The sequence below is a fragment of the Cornus florida genome, unplaced genomic scaffold (genome assembly GCF_030987335.1).
Source record: "Cornus florida cultivar Cherokee Brave unplaced genomic scaffold, ASM3098733v1 CherokeeBrave_3.0.0_Hap2_Chr04, whole genome shotgun sequence".
Classification (NCBI taxonomy): domain Eukaryota; kingdom Viridiplantae; phylum Streptophyta; class Magnoliopsida; order Cornales; family Cornaceae; genus Cornus; species Cornus florida.
Genome location: NW_026775574.1, coordinates 103,487,190 through 103,514,006, shown reverse-complemented (window position 1 = coordinate 103,514,006; position 26,817 = coordinate 103,487,190). Strand labels below are relative to the sequence as shown.

The window sequence follows — 26,817 nt, the reverse complement described above, 5'->3', positions numbered from 1 at the left end:
TTTATGTGATTTAGATTTTGTCGGTCTTAAGTTCCTATTATGGATGTCAATTTAACCCATCTTGTTGGGGTCCCTCCCCATCCCACGCCCTTTTCAAATGAGATTGGAATCATCCTACTTAGGTTACAAACGGATATAAGAATAAATTTTAAAACTTGATTAATAATTTATATATAAATAAATATTATTTTATTAACTATAAATCTTTTCTTCATTTTTTATAATAATTTTAAATTTTAATAATATTTTTATTATTATGAGTGTTAAATATTTGACCATATTATAAAAAAAATTTTAAAATTTACTTAAAGTTGTATTTTTTTTTTTTTTTCTCAGAAAAATATATATCAGGGCGCCCCAAATCGAATTTGGGAAAAAAAATTTGTTGGTAGGGCGGATTTGGGAAAATGATGCTCCGTTCCAAATCAGCTTTTGTGCATATTGCGATTCTTGTAATACATATGACCTACACGTGTCCGTGTTTAGTTGGCAAATTTTCCTTCTTATATTCACTGTTTTCAATTTTAAATAATCGGCATTTTTATTTTCCCGGAAATTAATAATTGGCATTTACGTAACAGAAAAAGTAGAAACCTGCGAAGCGATCACACAGGAGAGAAAGAGAGAGAGAGTCCTGCAGGTTTATGGTTTGAGGACTCTGCGATCTATTCCCATTTTGTTAATTTCTGGTTGTTTTAGTCCAATTCAAATTTTTTGATCGGATTGATACGCACGTGAGTGTCGCCGGAATTCTTTGTGATCTCGCCGGAACACTTCACCGGTCGTCATATTCCGACCGTTCTAGGGTTAAATTTGAAGCAAATATGGTGAATTCTTTGGTCGAACGAGCCACGAGTTCCATGCTCATCGGTCCAGATTGGGCTATGAACGTCGAGATCTGTGACATGTGCAATCGCGATCCTGCGTGCGTTTTCCGATCTCTTTGCGTTTATTATTTTTATCAATTTGAATTGCTCTCTTTTTGGATTGTGATTTGTTACATACAAAATTAGAACCGTATTTACATTTTTAGAAATGATATTTCAATTTCCTGTGATTCCATGTATTTTTGGGTTTTGAATTATGTTCAGGTGATAGGATTTGGTTTGAAAATTTTTATTTTCCGCTAATATGATATGATTTTGGATTTTTCAGTATGAATTTTTGGTTTTAGCATTCTTGATTCTTGATCATTTGTAAATGTCAGATTGTTGGTGCAACAAAGATTATTTTTAATGTGTTATGCAGAGGTGTTTAGATATAAGGACTTGGTGAATAGAGTAACAATATTTTCATTATGGAATAAAAAAGTTTTTAGTTCATTCTAAATTGGATGAAGTTAATGGGGCTACCTATGTAACTATCGAGTTTAAGATTGTATTAGGAATATGCTACCAGTAAAGAAACAAAGAGGTTCATTGGAAAGTAATGTTTTGGGGTGAAGGGTAGTGGTTTTGAGTAATGATTCTTTAAGTATGTTCGAGTATGATTAGGTGGTGAGACTTTATGCTTTATTTCCTTCTACTTTTTTGGGGCGATGAAGGTTCTCACGAAAAAGATTCCAAACCTGTTATAGATTTTGAAAGCTTATTTTTACCTATTAGGAATTGGTTTTTTGCTTCAACTTTGCACATGTTAATTAGAGAGGGCTGACATGTTCCACAAATGATTAACATTGACATAGTTATGGTGCTAGGTTGGACAAACTAAGCCCTGGAGAGGCTGACAAATTATGAAAATAAAAATTCAAAATAATTTTGAATTAGTGCTTGGTGATGGTTTACCAGTATTGCTTCTTGTTCTGTGAAGCATGAGGGTACTAGAATGATTCATTTAAGTTTCTTATCAGGTAAGTTATTGTAGTAGTAATATATGCAAATAAAAAATGATAGAATTAAAGGGAGAGAGAGAGAAAAAAAATGGCTCAAAGTGGTTTTCCCGGGCTCCGATCATAAAAGAACCATAGAATTAGAAATGGGGAGATATGACAGACAAGAATTTAGAAGGAAAAAAAGAGGAGATAGAAGAGGAGAAACAAGAAGTGAGTGAGAGAGAGAGAGAGAGAGAGAGTCAGAAAATGGCACATAGTGGTTTTTGCGGCCTCCGAATCATAAAAGAATATAGAATTAGAAATTTGGAGAGATGCTAGATGAGAATTTAGAAGGGGGAAGAAAGAAAGAGAGAGGATATAAGAGGAGAAACAAGAAGTGAAAGATCCTTTGTAAATGTGTTCTTTAATTTTAATTTAACTCAACAACATTAGCCCCATTTTATATAAGGCCTACTTTTTGGGTTTGTAAGACGCTAAAAGTACATGGAGATTTACTTGGTATTGTAACTCATTGGTTCTTCAAAATCAACCTTTGAAATCATTACATCCTGTAGGAATAAATAAAATTACCTTAGGATATATAAAAATTTCCTGATATCATATAAACCGCTAAACTAGTAAATTTGTTGTGCCACATTTTTGTGGTCTCATGGCAACTAGGATGCATCAATCCTATTTAGTTGAAGAAAACTAGGCATTTTTTTATTTTTTATTTTTTTGTATAAGAATAAGAAACTACACAGATATTTTTGGAATCTACTAAACTTCATGAAATTCTACATTTCTCAATATGATTCATGACTTGGAGGACTAGGAGAGTGGTATTTCTTGCCACCCACAAAGGGGCAGCTCTTTTTCTTTTATTATTATCTTTTTTTCAGGGTTCAGTCTCGGTTGGGACATGGCCCATGGGTGCTTGAGTATTCCTTATCCATAGTAAATAATAATAATAATAATAATAAAACTATGTCTCAAAGTTGTCTTTTTTTTTTTTTAATTCTTCGAATAATTTTTTCTTGAGCCGTACGAGGTTTTTATATTAGTTCTTTAATCTTTGACTTTGTTATCTCAGTGCAAGTTGATTGTACTTGCCTTTGTGTTGATTGTCTTTTCAAATTGAATTTAGTAGTTAGTATTATATATATATATATATATATCTATGTTCTTATCAACAAGTTTTACCGTGCTAGACATACTCTTGTCATTTTTAGGCCATTTTTGATTGCTCTTTTGTGATGTACCCCTAAAGTTTAGTGGATTAGTGAACATTAAACACTCAGCTGTCATTTCTAAATGCATTTCTGCTGCACTTGCCTATTTTCTCACTTGGATATTTCAGCTACACTTGCCTATTTTGTCCCTTGGATATTTCAGTTATGGCTCAATTCTTAAATTAGCTGCCATCCACCCCGCCCCACACACACATTCCAGCTTTTTTGACCCAGAGAGCAGCTGATTGGTGGGTTTTACCTTATATCATATTCTTCAAGGCACCAGATTTAGACCTGTGTAGTTTATGCTTTCCCTACTTGGTATAACCCCTGAAATGAGCTGATGATGGGTTTTGCCTTCTATTGTATGGCGTTGCTGCTGTATTTGATAAGGATGAATGAGACAAATTCTCGTTTTCATTCTCAGTGATTAGGGAATTTGTTTCCTACCATTTCTATGCGTTTTACTGTTGGTACTCACTCTGCATTGTTCTATATCACTGGTATAGGAATTTTGATGTGTATTAGTTGATTATTAATTCTTAAAACATATTTTGAGATAGTTTTCATTTGATGCATATCACTGATTTGGGTTTGGTTCACCAGTCAATCAAAGGATGTTGTGAAAGGCATAAAAAGGCGCCTTGGAAGCAAGAATCCAAAAGTTCAACTTCTCGCTTTGACTGTAAGCTCCAAAAACACTAAATACCCTTTTTCGATGTACAAATTGTGTTTTTCTATTTTCATTATTCACTGGCGTTCCCTTATTTGATATGTGAATTGTATTTGATCGTTACATTTATCTTTTAAAATCAAATATTTTGTTTTGACTAAAATTGTCCCCACCATTTTTTAAACCAGAAAGTGTTATCCCCTATTATTTTGTCCATGTGTGTTTGTGTTGTAAAGCTTATTCAACAGTTTGTTGCATTTTGTTTGCACCCATTGACCACTCCTGATTTCTGCTGCTGAAGGTCAAACGTTAATATTATCTGGTGATGGTAGCATCTTGTTGAGGATTATCCACATTCTTGTAGGAACTGTATTTTTTTTTTCTTCTTTTTTCTAGTAAAATTTTGCAAGCTTCTATTACCTGTTTGTGTTAGATTGACTTATTTGCTTGGGGAAATTATTATTAATTTAATGTGATGGGTCATTACACTGCTAGACACAAGGAAAAAGGTTGTTTAATGCCAGGGTGAAAAAAAAAAAAAAAAAAAAAAAAAAAAAAAAAAAAAAACCTAAACTAATTTTGAGTTGTAGATAGGTCCCTAGTATTACAAATAACCCAACATGGTATTAGCCTACCGCTAACATTATCGTAACAATGTCAAAAAAACATTAATGTAAAATGACTACTTTGCCATTACTCAGCAAAAAAAAAAAAAAAAAACGCGAATATTCTTTCAATCTGTACCTCTCTTCGCCTTGAAGTTCTTCTCCCCTCCAATTTTCCTCTTTCATCCACCACCTCCTCACAAAACTCTTGTCTTTATCTCTCTTCAACTATCCCACTGAAACCCTAAATTCTTTCACAATCCTCAATTCTCTCTCTAGCTCCCCAATTGCTACTGAATTGGCAAGTTACTGTCCCGAAGTTCACATACTACCGGTGTGAAGTTCACATCCCGCCATCTCTGTTTCTCTCCCTATATATATATATATGTAAATATAATTGAAATTAAATCTAGCCTCATTCAGAGGTAACAATTTTTTGCCTCAGTGGCTCCCGTGTCACCTTCATAAACATCGACTATCTTCACTGTTGTTTGCTCCGCCACACCAACACCCACTCTTGTTTTGCTGTACATCTATGCTGACAATTATAACGACAAGATCATCCTTGTTGTTTATGGGCTCAATTTGGTGAAAGAGAGCGATTGCGAGCTTCTGCTAGACAACTGGTTGGTTATGTAGATTTAGACAGCAAGTACGTCCATAACAAGCTCTGAAGTTGGCGATTTAGCTGTTGAATCAAGAATTGAAGAGTCTCGAGCAATTGCTGGTTGAAAACGGCTCATCATATAAGATGGTGTTTGTGGGATACACATTGAGCTTGTACCCATGATTCACCACCATCATCATTAACAAGGTGAAAACATGGGATTCTGATGAGTGATTTGCGGTGTTATGCGATCGATCTGGCTAGGTGTTTTTAGAGGACATATTTGATGCTCTGGAAGCCGTTCAAAGAGTGATGCTAATTGATACAGTTACTTAATTTAAGGCTACTTAATGTATACAATGGAAGAATGCATCACAATGTATGTTTAAAAAATAGATATTAGATTTTTAAATGTAAAGAAGTGAAGAACATAGGAAGTACATATTTCTAATTAGTAAGTCAGGTGACTGTTACGTGATGAAATAACCTTTATTTTTTAGGCGGCATCTTGATGGAAGGATGTCATCTGCAAAAAGCGTGGTAGTACATGGTTATTTTTTTTTGGGCAAAATTAGTATTTCAATTTGGGTTATAGTTTGGGGCATGTTTGCATATTCCATGAGTAAAAGTTGTGTTACGGTCTAGACTAGATAATGAGCCTTTTATATTCAAAAACTATACTCGATAAGCTTTCCAGTGAATTATATGTCTAAATTCAAGTCCGCTTGACCCCTCAATGAAGTGTCCGAAGTCTGGCTATGTGCAGTAAGGCGGTGCAGAAAAGGTGGATTGATAAAACCTGAATGTCAGTCGATCAAAGTTACTATAGAATAGCTCGATCGAGAGGTTGATGGATTGAGAAAACCCAGAAAGTGTCGATCGATCAAACTGATGCCCAAAGTCAGTAAAAGACGTGTTTCCAAGTCCGAATAGGTTTTTAAAGATATTCCTTATCAATTTCAAATCAGTCCAACACGATAAAAGGTGTTCTAGAGTTCTCTAAGGCTTTGTTTGGATAAACAGGAGGGAAAAGAAAAGAAAAGAAAGGATAACATTAGTTATGAGAGAAAAGAAAAGAGAAGATAGCAATAACCTGTATTTATGTTTGGATAAATTATGAAGGAAAAAAAAGGAAAGGATAACATTCTTGTGTGGAGAAGGTAAAGGAGAAAAAATAAAAGAAATTATTTTAACCAATTTACTTTCATACCCTTTTAGAAAAGGTAAAAAAGAGAGAGCAATAAATCAGTGTTGAAAGTGCACATACTAAAAGAACCAGTCGGTAAAAATAAAATAGAATAAAAGAAAGAAAGAAACTTCATAACATGCTAACTACCTTTAATTCCAAACATGAAGAAACAAACCAATAGCAAAACTGCAAGTCAAGCTTCCTCAATTCTCGTTGAGAGACACTTTAATGTGAACTAAGGAAGCCAAACTTTCTGGTTGATTGAGTTGTCCAATCATGGAGAATCAATTTGACATAAAGTAAAAAAGTTAAATAAACAATATCTTCATGTTGTTCGTAGCTGATACCATTCTTAAATATCTTCCTTTAACATTATGTTCAACAATGCTCACATAGTGCTAACTGAAGAAATTAAAGAACTGTCAAAAGTTGGGGAACATAACTACTCAAAAAATCCAGGATGCCTTCGAAATGTGACATAGGACAATAGTTCTTCCTGAATATATATATATATATATATATATATATATATATATATATAAAACAAAGTCTACCCAACATTTGTATGTGACGTTTGATAGTTTGAAACATGGCATTTACTTGTTTATTGTACAACTAAAATATATTTTGAACTTTCTGTGCATGCAATTAAAAATAATTAATTTTTAAGACTCTTAGACAATAATTCAGGGAAAACCCACAGTCAAATTTGATACCATAGGCATAACATAACATATTTTAAAATATGTTATATTTTAAAACGGGAAGAACAATGATATGCCCCAATATTAAGATGGGACCTAAATGTCTTTTAAATTTTCTTCTTTAAAATGTTAAGGTTATTTTCGGTTTTCTGAAAATTTTATTATCCTTTCTCTCCAAATCTTCCCACTTTTGGAAGGATACCGAAGGAGAGATTTGGAGGGTTAAGCTATACCTCCAAATCTGTCCTTATCCTTTCTTTTCTCTCTTCAATGGAAAATCAAACAAGAAAATCACCATCCCTCCTTTTCTTTTATTTTATTTTCTTTTCTTTTTCTTCCAATTCCATCAATCCAAACAAAGCCTAAACATAAGAATAACATGAGACAATTACATAAGTGTAAGAAAGATTGAGAGCTTTATTTTAGTCACGAGTGAGGTTTTCAATAGAATACCCTATATTGTTGTGTGATTGAGTTCTAAAGCAAGGAGTTTCACTGAATACTTGAAAATTGATCATTCACAACATCTGCACATCAAAGGCTTGGACGACTAGTGGCTGAGACCGGAATCACTGGATACTTAAAATTGATCAGCCACAACATCTACAAGTCAAAAGATTGGATGGGTGGTGGATGAGACCGAAATCATTGGAGAAACAGATTCATGAGGGGCGGATTCTGTTTACTAGTGGAGGGACAAACTGGAGACTCAGGAGAAAGATTGGTGTCATCTGTGTCGGGAGGTAATTAGGATATTCTTGGGGTAAAGTCTGTTAACCTAGTTGTAAACCTTTTTTCCCTCGTATAGTGGATTTTGGTTGCCTGGACTTGGGTCCTGCGGTTTTCACCCGTTGGAGTTTTTCACGTAAATATTGTGTGTTCTTGTGTAGTTGCATGATTTGTTTATTTCTGTTCTCTATACTTAATTGAAAATTGCTGCGTTCCAAATTACAATTGTGATAATTTAAAAATCAGTTATTGTTAGTTAAAATGAGACGATATCTATTTATCCCCTCTCTAGATCTGTTTTCGGCGTTGTGCTAACTCTTGTACCAGAGCTTTGGGTAACAGTCTTACAGTTTATCACTCCCTTAGGTTTGTGCTGTCTACTGTTAGTTGACTGTTCTGCCCATTGAAGAATTAATTCTTAAATCCCAAAAATACCCTATATGTAGCAGTATGTAGCAGTTTGCACTATCTACAATTGTTGTTGATCAGTGATACAACATCAATGGTGTTTCTACCACTTCTTTCCTCTCTTCCCTCTCTCTAGAAAACCCATAAATCTTTCTATTCACCACTCGTCTCAATCTCACACACTAACATTGCCATACCAGAGCATATATGATATTACAAAGAGAATCAATTCTGTTTTTTTTGGATATATGATTCTCTTTTGGATATTTCCTCTTTAGCTACAGTCCTTGGATGCAGAGTGAGCTCATTCCCTATTCCTTATTTGGGTTTGCCCCTAGGGGTCTCTTCTAGTTTAGTGGGGAGTTGGGATTCTGTGATTGACAGGTACGCGAAGAGATTAGCAGGTTGGAAGAAGCAATACTTGTCAAAAGGGGGTAAAGTTACTCTTATAAAGAGCACCTTGTCGAGCCTTCCCACTTATTTTCTCTCTATGTTCCAAATCCCTTGTTCCATTGCAGACAGGATTGAAAAAATTCAAAGGGATTTCCTTTGGGGTGGTAAGGGCGATGAGTTCAAGTACCACCTTGTCAGATGGGAGGATGTTTGTAAACCTGTGAAATTGGGTGGACTTGGTATAAGGCGTTTAGCTTCTTTCAATCAAGCTCTCTTAGGTAAGTGGTTATGGAGATTTGGGAGGGAAAGACATCGACCATGGCGCAAGCTAGTCTCTTGTCGGTTTGGCGAAGAGGCTGGACGTTGGTCTACGCGTCCGGTTACCCTAGTGGGAGGAGTAGGGATGTGGAAGGCTATTCAGAAAGGATGGGATGTTTTTTCGGCTCATATCAGATTCAAACTCCATGACAGACGTTGCATTCGGTTTTGGGAAGATCTCTGGTGTGGGGATCAGTCACTTTCTCGTACTTTTCCAAGATTATATAGTATTGCCGTTAATAAACACGCCTACATAGTCGACTGCTATCGGCTTGATAGCAGCGGGATTATATGGGATGTGCATTTTTGACGCTCTTTTCAGGATTGGGAGATGGACGAGGTATGTGTTTTTTTGGATCTTCTGTATTGACAGGAGGGCGTTGGTAGAGGTAATGATGTTTTAAGTTGGGTTCCCTCTTCTCATGGTTGTTTCGAAGTTAGATCTTTGTTCTTATGTTTGTCAAATTTTGTTAATCGAGACTTCCCGCTGAAAACTATTTGGCGGTCTATGGCTCCAACTAGGGTGGCTTTCTTTGTTTGGACTGCTTTGTGGGGAAAGATTCTGATAATTGATAATTTGAGAAAAAAGGGCAATTGTATAGTTAATCGCTGTTGTCTTTGCAAGGATGACGAGGAGTCCGTTAATCACCTCCTTTTGCATTGCCCTGTGGCGATTGACTGTTGGAATCTTATTGTTGGGTTGTTTGGCATGTGTTGGGTTATGCCACGATCTACTAAGAAATTGATTCATATTTGGAGAGGTTGTCGAGTGAGAAGAGACGTTCGCGATTTCTGGAGAATTGTACCACATTGTGTATGGTGGTGCATTTGGAAGGAGAGAAACAGCAAAATGTTCGAAGGAAAAGAGTCGCCTACGGAAGCGGTCAAACTTTACATTCTTCGTTCTCTCTTCAATTATATGAAGAGGAGCTTTTGTTCTTCTTCATATGATTTAATTACTTTTTTGGATTCTTTGGGGCCTTAGCTCCGGTTCCACTTTTGTAATTGGGACGCGTTCCCCTCTTGAACGCCTTTTTTTAATATTATTTTTACTTATCAAAAAAAAAAAATATGGTATTACAATATAAACCCAGATATAAAGTTTGTGTGTGTGTATATATATATATATACATTTACACACATATATACTCTTAACTCAATGGGAATTCTGAAAGTCAAAGTAAATCCCTTTTTTTCTGTTTCTACTATTTCGACTATTTGTGGCTGAAGCGAAGAGATGATGCATGGGTGACACATCTTTGTAGATTGATGGTGAGTGGCTTAGGCATATATAATCGTACATATCTATATGATGCATCCAAGTGGCTTGTTGATTGATGCCTAAAGGCTCGATATTGTTGAAACTCCTCAGCTGCCAATTGTGAGAGAGGGAAAGGATTGATTACCCATTTATCTCAATGACTCTCGGCTAGTTCTAGTGGATTGGCAATAGATAATTTGTTGGGCCAGTGCAGTGCAAAACTAATAAATGATTATAGAGAACAGAGTAAATCACCATTAGATTGGCTGTGGTGGAGAGAGAGAAAGAGAGATGTTGGGGAATCCTATAAAGGTGGCAATGGCAGTGGTAGCGGTAGCGGTAGCGGTGTTGACGGTGGTTTTGAGAGAGAAATGTAGGCTGAAAAATTTTAGAGAAAGAAGAAAAGGGTATATAAAGGGAAATATGGACATTCAGAGAGGGCAAACTGGTAATTAAACTCTTCTATTTTATGATTTTTTATTTATTTATTTATATTTTTTTTTATTGCATCTTCAATTTAATATGATTATATTAATGTTGTGGGTAAAATGGTAAAACAACACAAACTGTTTGTTTATGTTAGGTTTACTAATAATGACAGGTGTTGGAATTATTTTTGTGAAAGTTTTATGTCATAGGAGGTCATGGTAATTTACCCTTAATTATTCCATGATCACCCATGAACTAGCTTCACTTCTGAGCCAATTGAGAACTTCAGTGATTAAAATCTATTCTATAAAATGAGAAGTTGACCTGATCTTCTGAAAGCTTGACTGGTATTTTACCACCATATCTCTGAGTTCTAAATTTTATTGAAATAAATGAAACATTCTGTCTGTCATTTTCACAACTTTATCCAGAAAAGGCTCAGTTAGTTTTACTTGGTCTTTTTACCATTTTATAGCTATTGGAGACAATTATAAAGAATTGTGGGGATATTGTCCATATGCATGTAGCGGAGAAAGATGTGCTTTATGAGATGGTGAAAATAGTGAAGAAGAAGGTCAGAATATTATTTGAATGATTGGTTTCTCCCTTATATGTATACTCTTTTTCTTTTCTTTTTTTCCTTCTTTATGGTAGATAATAGCTAATCTGTACAATTGTAGCCTGACTTTCAAGTCAAAGAGAAGATATTGATTCTAATTGATACTTGGCAAGAAGCTTTTGGGGGACCAAGAGCAAGATATCCACAATACTTTGCAGCATATCAGGAGTTGTTGGTACGTTGAATATAATTGTTTTACTAAAGTAATTTACAGTTTTGAGTAGGAAATAATTAATTAAGAAACTAAATGCCTTCAGGTAATTTTATTTTTATGTACCATTTGCTGCTTTACTTTCTGAGAAACTGCTCTCTGTTTTTTATTATTTTTTTTATTCTTTAGCGTGCTGGGGCAGCATTCCCTGAGAGATCTGAAAGGTCTGCACCTGTATTTACACCCCCACAGACACAGCCTCTGACATCATACCCACAAAATCTTCGTACTCCAGAAAATCAGCAAGAAGCGGCTGAATCATCTGCAGAGGCTGATTTTCCAACTTTGAGGTACATTAATTAGCTCCTTTGCTGTTTGCAAGAAAGTTAAATTGGCTGTTGGCATCCAGTCTATCAGTATGACAAACTTCTTGCCATTTGGCCAATGGTGCTTCTTTCTTGGTAGCAGCAACTCCTTAGTTGATCTCAAGAGTTAAATGAGTGTCCAATTTTTTGGAATATGCAAAGCTAATTATAAATCTCTTAAGCATTTCTTAAAGAATGATCTGGTTTTCTCTTTGAAACTACACACCTGTATGCATTCAATTTGGATGATCTAGTATTGTAGTGAAGATCTGTTTATCTTGACTGCTGTGTTGATAACTTTATTTGATTCTGGTCATCATATGGATTAAAACATAATTATATGATAATTCAGATGTGAAGTATAGTGTGTGTAAAATAGAATTGGAGATGTACACGTCACTATGTGCGATTTCACCCCACTAGGGGCGATTTGTGAGGCGATATGTGTTTTGGTTGGTTGGAATGAAATCTTTTCTGGATATCGCAAGATTACCAAGAATTTCGCTTGGGGGAGATGTGAAGTCGGCGGTTCCTCATCGCGGTCCGTCGTTGTATATCGACGGGGAATCCGTCGGAGGAAGGATATCTGTTCTCTCCTCTTGTTTGGTCGGAAAATTTGACAAGTGGGGAGTTGTGATCGCGTGAAAGAATGGGCAGCGAGGGCTTGGAATACGACTTGTGGAGTGGGGGTTTCACCGTTATCCGATTCAATGCTTCTTTTCCGGTTTCCTTCTCAAGCAGAGGCCAAACGTGTGTTGAAAGAAGGGCGAAGACAATGGGGTTCTGCAACTTTGAGGATCGACGTGTGGTCCTTTCGTGTTGGTTGCCGTGGCGTTCTCAGTGATCAAGGTCTCAAGCAGATCCGGTTGTTTGGACTTCCATTACATTTATGGTGCCATGCTCTGTTCGTCGAAGTGGGAGAACTTTGTGGTGGTTATGTCAGATCTGACGCGGATGAGACCAGGGATGCTGAAAGCGTTCGGATAATAGTACGAGTTGGTCGTGATTGTCCGAAGTTTGTGTATATCAACGACGACACTTTCTGCTACAAGGTCGCGATTTGGGAAGAAATTTCGCCGGAGCTTGTTCCTTCAACGGAAAGTCTTGTAGGCAGTGACGGATCTCATCTTATGTCGGAAGAAAAATGGAATGAGCTTCTTAGCAAAGGTGAAGAAGGGATTCTCGAAATTCAACAGTGGCTGAAGGATCGTGAAATTCAGCAAAAGGTGAAGTTTATTGGAGGTAGACGACGAGGTGAGATTCACACGCCGAGCAAACGCGTCGTTGATGAGCAACACCGGTGTACACGTGGTGAACGATGGGCTACCCCTTCAGATTCAGCTCTATCCTTATTTCTTGAAGATAAGGTAGGGAAGGATTATTTTCGGGCTGATAAAGGTTTTACTTTGGGCCATAAGTTATCAAGACAGGTCAGGAAATTTAGGCCTGATAATCATGGGCTCATTCAATCTCAACCTTACAGAGCGTATTTGGGTTCTGGGCCTGTTAGAAGAAGACTACAGAAAGGGCCACTTAGATTTGGTCAAACTGGGCAACTCCAAACTGGGCCTCTCAAGTCTGGGCCTATTAGAAAGGTATGAAAAGGGCCTAACTCATTATCTATCTCACTTACAAACATCAAACCTGGTCCTAATGAATCACAAGCCCATACCAAACCCTCTAATATTTTGATGAAATCCGAGAGGAGATTGACGAACGTCGGACGCCATGGATCTCGGTGGACTCGGAATGAAAAGCAGAAATGGGTCGCACGTTCTCGCACTTCTTCTCCAGGTTTGAGTCCTAATCTTTCTCTCAACACTCTTTCTACTTCTTCTCCTTCTTCTTCGGGTGAAGTGGCTAGCGACAGGAATGTTGCTGAGAATGTTTCGGGTCAACAGAGAAGTATCATTGGGATTTCGACTTCAAAATCAGAGTTGGACGTCTAAAAGGTTACTACCGAGAGTACGGGTTTTCTCAATGGAGTGACAGTTTGTGTTGGAAAAGATTTGCATTTCAAATTGAATAATGATTCAGCCGTAGCTTTGCTTAAAGAGCTTCGGCTATTTATTTCAGTTAAAGGTTTGAGCAATTTTTCATCTGAGCATGAGGAGTTTTCAGTAATCCCATCCAAAGAAGTTAATGCTTCGGAAATAGAGGGGATTTTACAGGAAGGAGTGGTTGATGTTGCTTTTCAGCAGCACCCTTTTAACGCATCTTTTTCCGGGACAGATCCTGTTCACGATGAAGTGGACTTTATGGAACCTTTGGCTGTTGTGCGGCCTGATTGTTTGGAGACAACCACTGATCTGGGCATAGAATGGGTCATTGAGAATATTGGAGCAGTTAGTGAAGCTTTGGGTGTCTCTGCAGAAGGTTATGAGGAACAAACCCTGTGTATTCTCCACAAAATTATTGCAGGAAATGGTAGCAGTGAACCAATTCGTGACACAAAAGAAGTCAAAGTCAGAAATTCACATCGGAAAGGCGAACAGGAAGTGAAGAATTTGATTTCTTGTGTTAACTACGATGGAAAGAATGGGTCAACCAAAGAAAGGGGGAGAACCAGGAGTGGTAAAAGGGGAGGAGGTGAATTGATTGTTTTTGGTTCTTCATGAAGCTACGACTTCTAACATGGAATGTTCGTGGTCTTAATGACCCGAAAAGAAGAAGAGTTATCAAGGTCGCTTTGAGGAAGTGGAGTGCTCATGTTGTCTGCTTACAAGAAACTAAATTGGCTGATATTACTGTTGAGATTGTCAGGAGTCTTTGGGGAGGTTGGTTTGTGGACTTTGAAGTTTTAAATGCAACAGGCACTTCAGGTGGTATTCTCCTCATGTGGTATGGTAGATGGTTGTCAAGTTTGAACTGTTGGAAGGGTATTTTCTCGGTGTCATGCATGTTTCAGATGGAAGAAGACAATTTCAAATGGACGTTTTCAGGTGTGTATGGGCCTGTTACTGATAGTGATAAACCAGTCCTGTGGGAAGAGCTTTGCTTTGTTAAGGACTTATGGTCATTGCCTTGGTGCTTAGGTGGGGATTTTAATTCTGTTAGATCCCCATTTGAGAGATCCACAGGAGGTAGGTGGTCTTCAGAAATGACCATGTTTTCAGAATTTATTGACAATAATTTTCTTATCGATCTTCCGTTGGAAGGAGCGGCTTTTACTTGGTCTAATGGTAGGGAACCGGTTACTTTTTCTCGATTGGATCGTTTCCTGATTTCTGGGGCTTGGGAAGAGCATTTCCCGGATGTCTCTCAGGCTGTGTTGGTTAGAGTCACATCTGATCATGTACCTCTTGTTTTGGATTGTGGTGGTTTGAGGTCTAGACGCACTCCTTTCAGATTCGAAAACATGTGGCTTAGATCTGAAGACTTTCAAGGGAAGGTTCAGTCTTGGTGGCAAAAAGGGTCTTTCACAGGCTCTGCTAGTTATGTGTTAGCTAGAAAGCTTCAGTTTCTTAAAACTGAGCTTAAGAGATGGAATAAAGAAGTTTTTGGGAATCTTGAATGGAAAAAGAATAGAGCCCTTGCTGATATTGCTGAGCTTGATCGTTTAGCTGAGGTGGGACAGAGTAGGGAGTCTTTACGCTCTCAAAGAGCCTCTTGTCAAGCGGTTTTTGCTGAGATTGCTCATATGGAGGAGATTTCGTGGCGTCAAAAGTCTCGGGCTTTGTGGTTAAAAGATGGTGATCGGAATACAAAATTCTTTCATAGACTGGCCAATGCTCACAGAAGGTGTAATCATATCGGACGTATTTGGGTTAATGGTTCTGATTTGTGGAGAGAAGAAGATGTGCGCGGAGGAATTGCTTCTTTTTATCGGCAGCTTTACACTGAAACTTTGGATCGAAGACCTACTCTTGATGGTCTTCCATTTAATACTATTTCTGCGTTGGATAGTGATAGTATTGAGATTCCATTCACGGAAGAGGAAGTGCTTAAGGCACTTTCTAGTTGCAACGGGGACAAAGCACCAGGGCCAGACGGATTTACTATGCGCTTTTTTAAGGAGAGTTGGGAGGTGGTGCGAGAGGAGGTGATGAGCACTTTTCAGGATTTTTATTCTCATGGCACATTTGAAAAATCTTTGAATGCATCTTTTATTGCTCTCATCCCTAAAAAGGGCGGTGCATCTGATATCAAGGATTTTCGGCCAATTAGCTTAATCGGATGTATGTATAAGCTTATTGCCAAGGTTCTTGTCTCCAGGATGAGTAAAGTGTTGGATGGTCTTATCTCAGAATCGTAGAACGTTTTTGTTGGTGGAAGGCAGATTTTGGATTCTGTTCTTATTGCTGGGGAATGTGTTGACTCTAGATTAAGAAGTGGGGTTCTTGGCGTTTTGTGTAAGCTTGATATCGAGAAAGCTTATGATCATGTTAATTGGAAGTTTGTTTTGTATCTTCTTCGGAGGATGGGATTTGGTGATAGATGGATAAAATGGATTGACACTTGTATCTCATCAGTTATGTTTTCTGTTCTTGTGAATGGCTCTCCTGCGGGTTTTTTTGCTAGCTCACGTGGTCTGCGACAAGGTGATCCATTATCTTATTTTCTTTTTCTCATCGTTATGGAAGGTCTGACTAGATTAATGAGAAAAGTGGAAGATTTGGGTTACATTAGGGGGTTCAGAGTTGGCAGAGATGTTGATCATCAGATCCAGATTTCCCATCTTTTATTTGCTGATGATACTTTGGCATTTTGTGCTGCTGATATTTCTCAACTCAGATATCTGAGGTGCACTCTTGCTTGCTTCCAAGCAGTTTCTGGGCTTAAGATTAATGTCGGAAAGAGTGTGCTTGTTCCAGTGAGGGATGTTCCAGATATTTCCTCCTTAGCTGCTGTTTTAGGGTGCGGAGTTGGTTCTTTTCCTCTTCCTTATTTAGGATTGCCTTTGGGAGTTTCTTCTACTCCGGTTGGGAATTGGGATTCAGTGATTAATAGATATGAGAAAAGATTAGCAGGATGGAAAAAGCAGTATCTATCTAAGGGTGGGAGAGTCACACTTATAAAGAGTACTCTTTCATCCCTTCCTACCTATTTTTTATCTTTGTTTCAAATTCCATGTTCTGTTGCTGATATAATTGAAAAAATTCAGAGGGATTTTCTGTGGGGTGGAAGGGGAGAGGAGTTTAAGTATCATCTTGTTAATTGGGATCAAGTTTGCCAACCATTGAGATTCGGAGGGTTAGGCATTCGAAAAATTGTTCCTTTTAATCGTGCTCTCTTAGGAAAGTGGTTATGGCGATTTGGAAGGGAACGACATCGTTAATGGAGAAGAGTTGTCTCGTGTCGTTTTGGTGAGGGGAGTGGGGGTTGGTCATCTATTCCAGTCACTATTACGGGAGGCGTTGGTTTGTAGAAATTTATTCGGAAGGGATGGGATGTCTTCTCTACTCTTATTAGATTCAAAGTTCGTAATGGCAGGCATGTTCGTTTTTGGGAGGATCTTTGGTGTGGTGACCAGTTGCTTTCACACTCATTTCCTAGGCTTTATAGCATTGCAACTAATAAGCAGGTTTTCTTGATTGATTGTTATCATCTTGATAACAATGGAGTTACGTGGGATGTGCGGTTTAGGCGGTCTTTTCAGGATTGGGAAATGGAGGAAGTCTCTGCTTTTTTGGATATTTTGTATAGGCAGAAGGATATTGGTAGAGGGTGTGATGATAATTTGTGGGTTCCTTTGGCTCATGGTCGGTATGATGTCCGCTCTATGTTTATTCATTTATCCAATTTCGTTGGTTCCGAGTTTCCTTGGAAGTCCGTGTGGTGCTCTAAAACCCCTCTTCGAATCGCGTTCTTCGTTTGGACAGCTACATTGGGGAAGATTTTGACTTTGGACAATTTGAGAAAGAGAGGCAACATCATTGTTAATTGGTGTGGCGTTTGGTTGTTGGAGTTTTATTTTCAGCATATTCGGCATTTTTTGGGTAATGCCTAAGCACTCCTCTTAATTGATTAACGCTTGGAAAAGCTGTTCTGTTAAGAAACAAACTCGTGCTTATTGGAAGATTGTTCCTCATTGTGTCTGGTGGTGTTTGTGGCGTGAGAGAAATAACAGATCCTTTGAAGGAAAAAAATCGTCCTTAGCTAATTTAAAAATTCATATTCTTCGTTCTTTATTCTTTTATGTTAGAGGAAGTACATGCTCCTCGATTGATGATTTCTTTGATTTCTTGGATTCTATTAGTCCTTAGATCTTTCTCTTGTATTAGGGATGCGTTCCCCTTTTGAACGTTTTTCTAATATATTTTTACTTATCAAAAAAAAAAAACATAATTATATGATAAGTAAGTTACTGATGAAGCATTTTTCTGGTGGCTTCAAGAATTGTGGAGAATGCCAGCAACATGTGAGTTAGCTGACCAAAGATAGCTGGGACAAGTAAATTTGTTGATCCAGCGATAACTTGTGAACTCGGTTGGACTAATAGTGCAATGCAATTTTTCAAGAAATTTGTGGAATTCATTTTGCCAATTGGTGTTTCTTTCTTGGTAGTTGCATTTGACTAGTTACGTGATCTCAAAATTTAAGTGAGTGTCCAATTACTTGGAATTCGAAGCTAACTCTTGAGAATCTTAAAGAATCCCTTTGAATCTATGTGCTTATATACATTTTATTTGGAGTAGTGAAGGTCTGTTTGCCTTGACTTCTGACCTTCGTTCAATTCAGTTCATTACTTCACTGTATATGGAATAAATTGTAATTAGATGCTAAGTTACTGTCGAAGCAGTTTTCTGATGCCTTTTTGAGTAGCGGAATATATGAGTTAAGCCAGCCTGTTTGTGGGGACAAGGCTTTGTTGATCCAGTGATAACTTTTGACTCATGCTGGACTTTTTAGTGCAACACAATCTTCAAACATTCTTGTGGAAAGAAAAAGCAACAAACATGGACAAACATAATGTATTAACTAAGAATAAGAATATCATTTTCTGTGTAAAATAAAATAATAAAGTGGGGAATGAACCAACACTGTCCACCACTATAGATATTTTCTCCTATTTCCTCACTCGATCAAAGTTTATTATTGTCCTTTAGGTTATTTACCTTGCGGACCATTTGAAAATTCACAAGTGACTTTGCTAGTTATCTTCATCGGCACCAATTTTAACTATTAATTCATGTGGCTTGCTCATACTCTACAAACTGGCACATTTATTAGTTGTTGAATTTGTTTTCCACATCATGTGTGCTGATACCCCAAAGAACTTATGCACTAGAAGGCTAGGACTGAGTGCTTAGTGTTGAACACTAGCTGATAAAATTTTTTTTTTTTTTTTCTTACTATACCTAATTTTAGCCCAGCCTGAAAAAAATATATATATATTATTATTACTATTAGGCCACCCAAAGAAATATTACCCCACCCCATTGAGAATTCCTGGATTCGCCCTTGGTGTTGAATCATCTTGTTGTTCCCATATTAATGGTGTGAATGTTTGCTTAGACAAATGAAAAAGTGTGCAATTTCACTGAATTGAGAACAATATTAAAATCAGCATAACTACTCTGATATCTTGCTACGTTGGTTGCTTTAAATTTGTCATGCATCTTTTACCAAGTTTTATATTGGTATTTTTGGTTATGCATTTTTGGTTTCAATTGGTATTTCCTTTGTTAGTTTGACAGAAATTCAGAATGCACGGGGTATTATGGATGTCCTTGCAGAAATGCTGAGTGCATTGGATCCAGAGAACAAAGAGGTAATATTAATTTGCTGTAAGGGTCATTTCTTCTTTTTCAGAAATGAGATCTTTCTGTGTTTATATATAAATGATAATATGATATGCGATTGATTATATTTGTGATTCTAAACGGGGCTACACAGACTTGGTGAGGCATTTGCTTTGCTTAGTTCTGGGCTTGTAGACTTGGTGAGGCATTTGCACAATTCTTTGCTTAGTTCTTGGCTCGTACTTGTACGATCGGAAGACAGCGTAGACTTGGTGAGGCATTTGCACAATGCTTCGCTTAGTCCTGGGCTCGAATTAATGCTAAAAATTTACAAGTTTTCTCACTGATGCTTTTATTTCTTAAATAAAATACTCTCAAATCTATAAGAATTCATGAACTGTCTTGTACGTGTGATTTTATTTATTTATTATTATTTTTTTTTCCCACAGATTTTTTAACGCATGTTAATTCTTAATTCATTTTTTTTTTTTTTTTTTTTTCCCCTCAGCTTTTTAAGTAAATCTATTCCCACTTTGCAGGGGCTTAGGCAGGAGGTTATGGTTGACTTGGTGGAACAGTGTCGTACCTACAGGCAAAGAGTGGTACACCTTGTTAACTCCACTTCGTAAGGCCTTGTATTTCTTTCCCACTACCCACTGTTTATTCGTATAGTGACTTCCGATGCTTCTCTTAGTTCTACTATTTTGATTTTTCTAATCCTTTTCCCATTTTCCATTTTATGTGTAAGACATTTTAATATTTTATTGCCAAGTTGATAGAGCAATAACGAGGTGATGCAAATTGCTGAAGGATAAGGTGACCTTCTGAGACAAACAACTTAAAATTTTCTACAACTGGTGAACAACCAGGACAGGAATCAAACCGACGAGGGGGTAGAGTGTCTTCTTAAGTGTTCAAGGATGGGCAGGCAACCGGTGTGCAAACTGGCTTTTCAATCTTTCCCTCCAATGAGCTGGGTTTTGTCATCTGTGATGCTCCCTTTTGTAGCTCCTTTTGTTTGTGGATCTACTTGGGGTGGCATACTCCCAGTTTGTCTATTCATAGGTGGACCTTGGCCTCTTTCAAACACCCTACCCCTCCTTCCAAAAAGAAAACAAAAACAAAAATAAAAAGAAGAAATTGTTAAAAGGTTGAAGCTCCTGTTTTTGGCCAAGATGCTTATGTGTATGTTCTGTTATAGTTCAAATTTATTGCTTCCTTGACTTATAAAAAAAAAAAAATTGCTTTGCCGATTTCTTAAATTCCAGGTCAGCCTAACAGATTCTTTTGACATCACTGTTGAACATGTTCCCAATGTGATATATTGTCCTATGATACTCTGTCCAATTTGTCGGTTCTGAAACCTTTGCTGAACTGTTAGGACAGTTTCCAGTTTTCTTCTTGTCCATAATCAAAGTTCTTGAGGAAATTCTTGAAGCACCCCTGGCTAGTAAACCTTGAGTTACAGAAATGTTTAGTTTAGCTTTATATGCCACTTCACATGGCTAAACTTGCCAGATTATCCGAATTTCTCCCCGGAATGTGGTTTGGATTAAATTGTGTGCATCAAATTTATTCCTTGAGCTCTCTTTCTTCTGTCTTTATTTTGCGAATGAAAGGTTGCCCTTTGGCTCATAACAAAAGCGTTCAAACCCTTAGAAGACATAGTAGATACAGAAAAATTGTTCAGATTGGATATTGCTGTGGAAGATTGAGTTGACATTTGAGAGGTTGGAGTGTCATTTGCTTTATAAAAGAAAAAGGGCCATGGAGTAGAAAGGTAACACATGGAAGTGTAGCCCAAGTAATGACCCTAGGGGGGTGGGGGTTGAATTTGGTCTTGTGGCAAACAATGGTAGCTTTTTCAATTGTTGTTGAATGCAAGTGAAATTAAGACATATATGGAAGTGAGATGCAGACAAGCATAAACAATAATAACAATAATGGAGTTTAAGGGATAGAGAAATTCAAACACCAAGACATTTATGAGGTTCGGATCTCTGCTTTACTTCCTCGCCTCAAGCATTTGCTTGAGGATTCCCCAAATCAGTAATTGGGCCCTTTGTTGTGATGAAGAGCAAAACCTTTACAACTCACACAAGGCTGAGAGTAGGCCTATCTCCTCTCACACCAAGACCGAGGGTAACCTTGTCTTCTTTCACCCAAAGGCCAAAAGTAAGCTTATCTCCTTTCACACAAAGGCCGAAAGTAAGCCTGTAATCTCTCTCTCACAAAGGCTGAGAGTGAGCCTTGGGTGTACAATGATGTATCTCCTTTCACACAAAGGCCGAAAGTAAGCCTGTAATCTCTCTCTCACAAAGGCTGAGAGTGAGCCTTGGGTGTACAATGATGTATCTCCTTTCACACAAAGGCCGAAAGTAAGCCTGTAATCTCTCTCTCACAAAGGCTGAGAGTGAGCCTTGGATGTACAATGATGTATCTCTCAGAGTATAGACGTGTACCAGTTTAAGCCTAAAATCCTAGAGCTAAGATTGAATACTCAGTTGATAGCTCAATCTATGATGAATGTGTATGAGAAACTGTGAATGATGATAAAGAAAGCTCAAGAGTATTCTCATACTAGTTTCTAACAATTATATACTGATCGAAGGTCATATTTATAGTCTCTTTAAAAAATAGAGGAGTTGTAAGCATTTAATGCTTGAAGAGACAACTGAACTAGCCGTTTGATTTAGAGTTCCAATGTAGACAAGTTAACTTGCTTATGAAGCAGTTAACCTAGTCAAATGCCCTTTGAGTGTTTAAAGTCTCTGGGCATATCAAGTTGACTGATCCAAGGGAATCAGTTAATTGACATTTGAATTGTCTGTAAGGCCTAAATCTCTAGAGTGACTGAGTTGACTGATCAAAAAGTGAGAGTCAACTGAATAGAAGTATTTTCACAAGGAGAGTTCAACTGATAGCATGAGTCGACCTTTGCTTTTCAGTCTGTCAACTGAATTGGCCCGATTCTTAGATTTTGAAATTCAAAGTACATAGGCTCAATTCGAACGGACTTAGGGCCTTGAAAGATTGAATCAATAGAGTTTCAAGTCCTCAGTACTTTCAAGATGACTAATGAGATTTACAAGATATTCCAGATTGGAGATTATCTTATGGTCAGTTAAGGTTTTTAGGATTTGAAACAAATGAGTGCAAAGCCTTATGAGAAACCAAGAGACCAAATCAAATGATATAAATTGAGCACGTGGTCCTGGTTTATGATTCCAACAGTTGAGTTCTTCCAAAGCTTGCAAAAGCTCTAACTCAACCTGAGCAAAGGCCTCATGAAGGATAAGAATGAAATTCCTGGCCAATTTGCATATGGTCAGAGGACTCATGAAGGATATGACTTATGATGCATGGTCCTAGATATGAGCTTCAACTTAAAGTAATTCAAAATTAGATTTACAATCAATTCTAGCTCACACCGTAATTATCTACCCCAGTTCTTCAATGATGTTCATCTTTTCAGCTTTTGGGATGATGTCTCCATTCTTTGAGTCTGATTCTGATGTCTTTGAGCTTTACAATGTAAAATTTTAGTTTCGGATCATCAAATATAACACTTCCAATGATTTGATATCATCAAAATGTCTCGATTGCCCTTGGTTAAAACCTTTAGGTCAACAGGAAGGGTAAAGATGCCTAAGTAGACCTAAAGGCGAGGCACTTTATATTCTTTCCTTTCCAGCTAGGCAGTTGGGTGAACATGTTGCTTGTAGATGTTTGATTGATACTTCTTATTCTTAAACCTATTTAGGTATATACCCTCTGTGTGTGTGAGACGTGACATCCCACATCGCCTAGAGAAGTTTCCGACACTTATAAGGGGGTTGCCTCCTACTTGTGTAGACACATTTTGAAAACTGTGAGCGCCAAGAGGGTGCAAGGCAGACCTTACAAGCCCATTAAGGTCAAGCTAGCAAGGACGCTGGGTCTCAAGAGGGGGTGATTGTGACGTCCCACATCACCTCAGGATGCCTCTTACCTGTACAGAAGCGTTTTGAAAACCATGAGCGTCTAGAGGATGCAAAGCGGACAATATCTACAAAGTGTGCAGCAGGGTCTCTTTCTTTCTCTTGCGTGCGTTTCTTTTGCATGTGTGGGTATGCTTGTGTATCATTGAGGATAGTGAAGGCGCTTGGACTAGATGTTATGAATGGGTGAGTTGTTGAACTGTGAATCATCCCTTTGGTGGGTTGTTGTGTGTGAAAAGGTGCAATTGTGATACACAATCATACAACAAAAATTCTTTGGTTGTCAAAATTCTTTGTTGGATAATTCCTGCATTCTTGTACAACAAAAACGCTTTGGTGTCTCCATTTTTTTTTTGTTGGATAATTCCTGTCCAAATTTGTTTTATTTTTATTTTTATTTTTATTTTTTGTGGTTGACATGGATAACATTGAAGTTAACGAGTCAAATCTTTATATGATGTGGTTCTTCATATATTGGAGGTCGATTGTGATGGTGAGACATTGCATGACTGGGATGTTCTTTTGTTATGTAATATCATTTGTGGTTCATTTTAATTAGGGAGAGTAATGTTTTTCAAGGATTTCCTCAATGAGTTAGCTAGCTCGTTACTTTGTATCAGATTTAGTATAATTGTCACCGGTAATTCTCATTTACTACTCCTTGCAGGGATGAGTCACTGTTATGTCAAGGACTTTTGCTGAATGATGACTTGCAGCGTCTACTAGCCAAGCATGAAGCCATTGCTTCTGGAACTTCTGGTCAAGCACCGAAGCCTGGACCTGGTCAAGCAGTGGTTGATATTAATGCTCCTCTAATTGATACAGGAGACAGCAAAGAGCCTGATGGCGGGTAATAACTAGTTACCTTCCTTTTCAGTATTTCTGGTATCTACAACCATGAATATGTTGGGTTGCCATTGGAGTTGCCTTCTGAAATAATTAACTTCTGACATCTTTACTGTTTTGGCTTGATCTTTTGCATAATTATTACAATTACCTATTTAGGATATTTTATAGGCGTGAATCATGTTTCAGGATCTTCTCATCATAATTGTCTATATTGTGAATACGCTGCGATTATTGTTGGGTACTGAAATTGATAAGTGATGTGGGTATTGGCCTGATTTTGGTGGAGTTCTCAATTTGAATTTTCATGTAATATCAATATGGTGCGATATATTACTTTAATCCAAATTAGACATTGCACACCTTTTAAATGGTAAATTGAGTATTTGTTGTGTTCTTTGGAAGATTTATGCAGACCTTTTAAAAGTTAGGGTCAACCTCATTGATTAGGTATAGATTAGCTGAGTTTCTTTCAATATAGGATGATGTTATATTCAATTTTTTAATTTTTTATTTATTTATTTATTTTTAACATAACTAATTCTTTCTAGGAAATTTTCCAGCCTTGTCATTCACATAAATTTGTGGCAAAATGAATAGAGCTTGTAGAATCTGAAAATGGCTTGCTGATCTTTTCTCACACCCGAAAATTGTATGCCCAACAGCCAACAGTATAAATGTCAACACGTGTGTGTGCATATATATACATGCGATATATACAGATTTTTATATGTGCATTATATATATATATATATATATATATATATATATATGTATGTATACAATTTTACATTATTGTATAGTATCACGTATTACATACATATCTATATGCCAACCTATACGTGCACATTACAAATTGCCTATATTACATATATTTGATGCCCATACAAGTGTTTATCGCATTTTCTAAGAATTGATAAATTATTTTAAAGCTATAACCAAACACTGGAAATAGGAAGGAAAATTTTATATAGAAGATTTTACCTTGGAAAATAATTTATGGATAAGAGTTTTCTGGTTTTGTTTTCCAATTGATGGATTTTTCTGCGTGAGGAGATTGAAATTTTGTACATGGCTTTAAATTTGTATGTATTGTGAAAGTTGAGAGATAATTAAAACCATGATTTTGCAGTTTCTGTTTATTCTAAGATGGACTTTTCCACAGATCCACATCCAATGCAGGTGCAGGGACACAGTTATTGCTCCCTGCTCCTCCTGCAACTAATGGTCCAGCAGCAATTCCCACAAAAGTTGACGTTAAGATGGACCTTCTGAGTGGAGATGACTTCAGCTCACCTACGGCAGAGAATCCTCTAGCTATCGTTCAAGTGGGGGCACCCCAGCCTGCCAGTCCTATGTCTCAGCAAAATGCCCTTGTTCCTGTAGACATGTTTTCGCAGAGTAACAATGCTCAGTTTGCCTCTCCAGGTGGGCAAGCATATCATTTGACGCCACAATATCAACAACAGCCGAACTCTCCATCTCCACAACCCTTAGTTTACCAAAATGGAAGTGTTCCAGGCATGATGTCGCCTCAGTATGAGCAGTCAGTATATGCACAGGGTGGTAGTCCCGCTTGGAACGGCCAGATAGCTCACCAGCAGCAGCCAGCTTCACCTCTCTATGGTGCACTTCTAATTTACTTTATAATTTACGTGCATCTTTTTTGGGAATGATTACAGTGTTCCGGGTTTTGGGAGGGGTTTGAAATACTCTATACCTATGTACGTAATAAATTGGGGCAAGTCACTGCATACAGAGAGCTTTAGTCATTCTTGTGGAAGTGTGGTGATTATTGATCTTCCCATATTTTTTCACCAGACTGACCAGCAGTGACTAGAAGGATATAGGGCAGTGTGTGACAATATGTAGGATTGTTGCTACTGTCGTGTTGCGATAAAATTTATGACATTTGCTGGATGTTTGACAGGTGCTCAAAGAAGTGGGTCACTACCCCCGCCACCCTGGGAAGCTCAGCCGGCAGATAATGGCCAACTAGCTGGGACTCAATACCCTCAACCAATGCAGGTCACTCAGGTGGTTGTGACACACTCGCAGCCAATGCTGAACGGCACACATCATCAAGGATCTCCCACTATGGGGAATGACCCAGTGGTAGGAATGTATATTCAACCAGTCACAAACAACCATCCGTCAGCTATCAATAACCAGGCTTATCAGAGCAATCAACTGGTGGGCTTGCCTCAGCAGTCAATGGGTATGTACCCGCAGCAAATGCAATCTGGCCAGATGGCTTATATGAATCCTCAGCAGCAGCAGATGTATAGCAACCAAATGGCGGGTTACGGTTATGGCTATGGTCAGCAACAAAATGCTCAGTTCCTGGAGCAGAGAATGCATGGGCTATCCGTTGGGGGCAATGGTGCCTTGGCGAATTCTCCCTACCAGGCATCTACTCCGTCCTACGTGTTACCGGGAAAGCCCTCAAAGCCAGAGGATAAACTGTTTGGAGACCTTGTTGACATTGCAAAAGTTAAGCCAATAAAAACCACTCCTGGTAGAGCTGGTAGCATGTAATGTAATGATTGGTTTTGCATTTTCATCCTTGTATTTTTTTTTTTTTTTTTCGTTTTTTTTCCTTCAACTATTTTTTCTTATTTCAATTTTTTTTCACTATACATATTCTTCACTTTAGCCCCATTTTTTTTTTTTTGCTTGTTTTTGCATTGAAATATGTACATGCCTCGTAGAGGGGAAAAAAAGAGAGTATTATTGAAACACTCATTTGAAATGCATTGAATTTATAGGATATCAATTGCTTTCTGTTCAAGGCCTCACTCTGAATTGTTAGT

The 26,817-nt window shown here is 37.6% G+C and overlaps 1 protein-coding gene across 1 annotated transcript; it reads left to right on the top strand.

Moving 5' to 3' along the window:
• Nucleotides 1-539: 539 nt before the first annotated feature.
• LOC132304377 (TOM1-like protein 9) lies at nt 540-26,795 on the top strand. Its single transcript, XM_059802030.1, has 10 exons — nt 540-925; nt 3,649-3,727; nt 10,834-10,932; nt 11,039-11,152; nt 11,318-11,478; nt 19,126-19,207; nt 19,718-19,803; nt 23,826-24,008; nt 25,170-25,630; nt 25,935-26,795. Exons 1-10 carry the CDS (start codon nt 825-827, stop codon nt 26,540-26,542), a joined length of 1,974 nt encoding a protein of 657 aa, XP_059658013.1. The 5' UTR covers nt 540-824; the 3' UTR covers nt 26,543-26,795.
• The last annotated feature ends 22 nt before the right edge of the window (nt 26,796-26,817 follow it).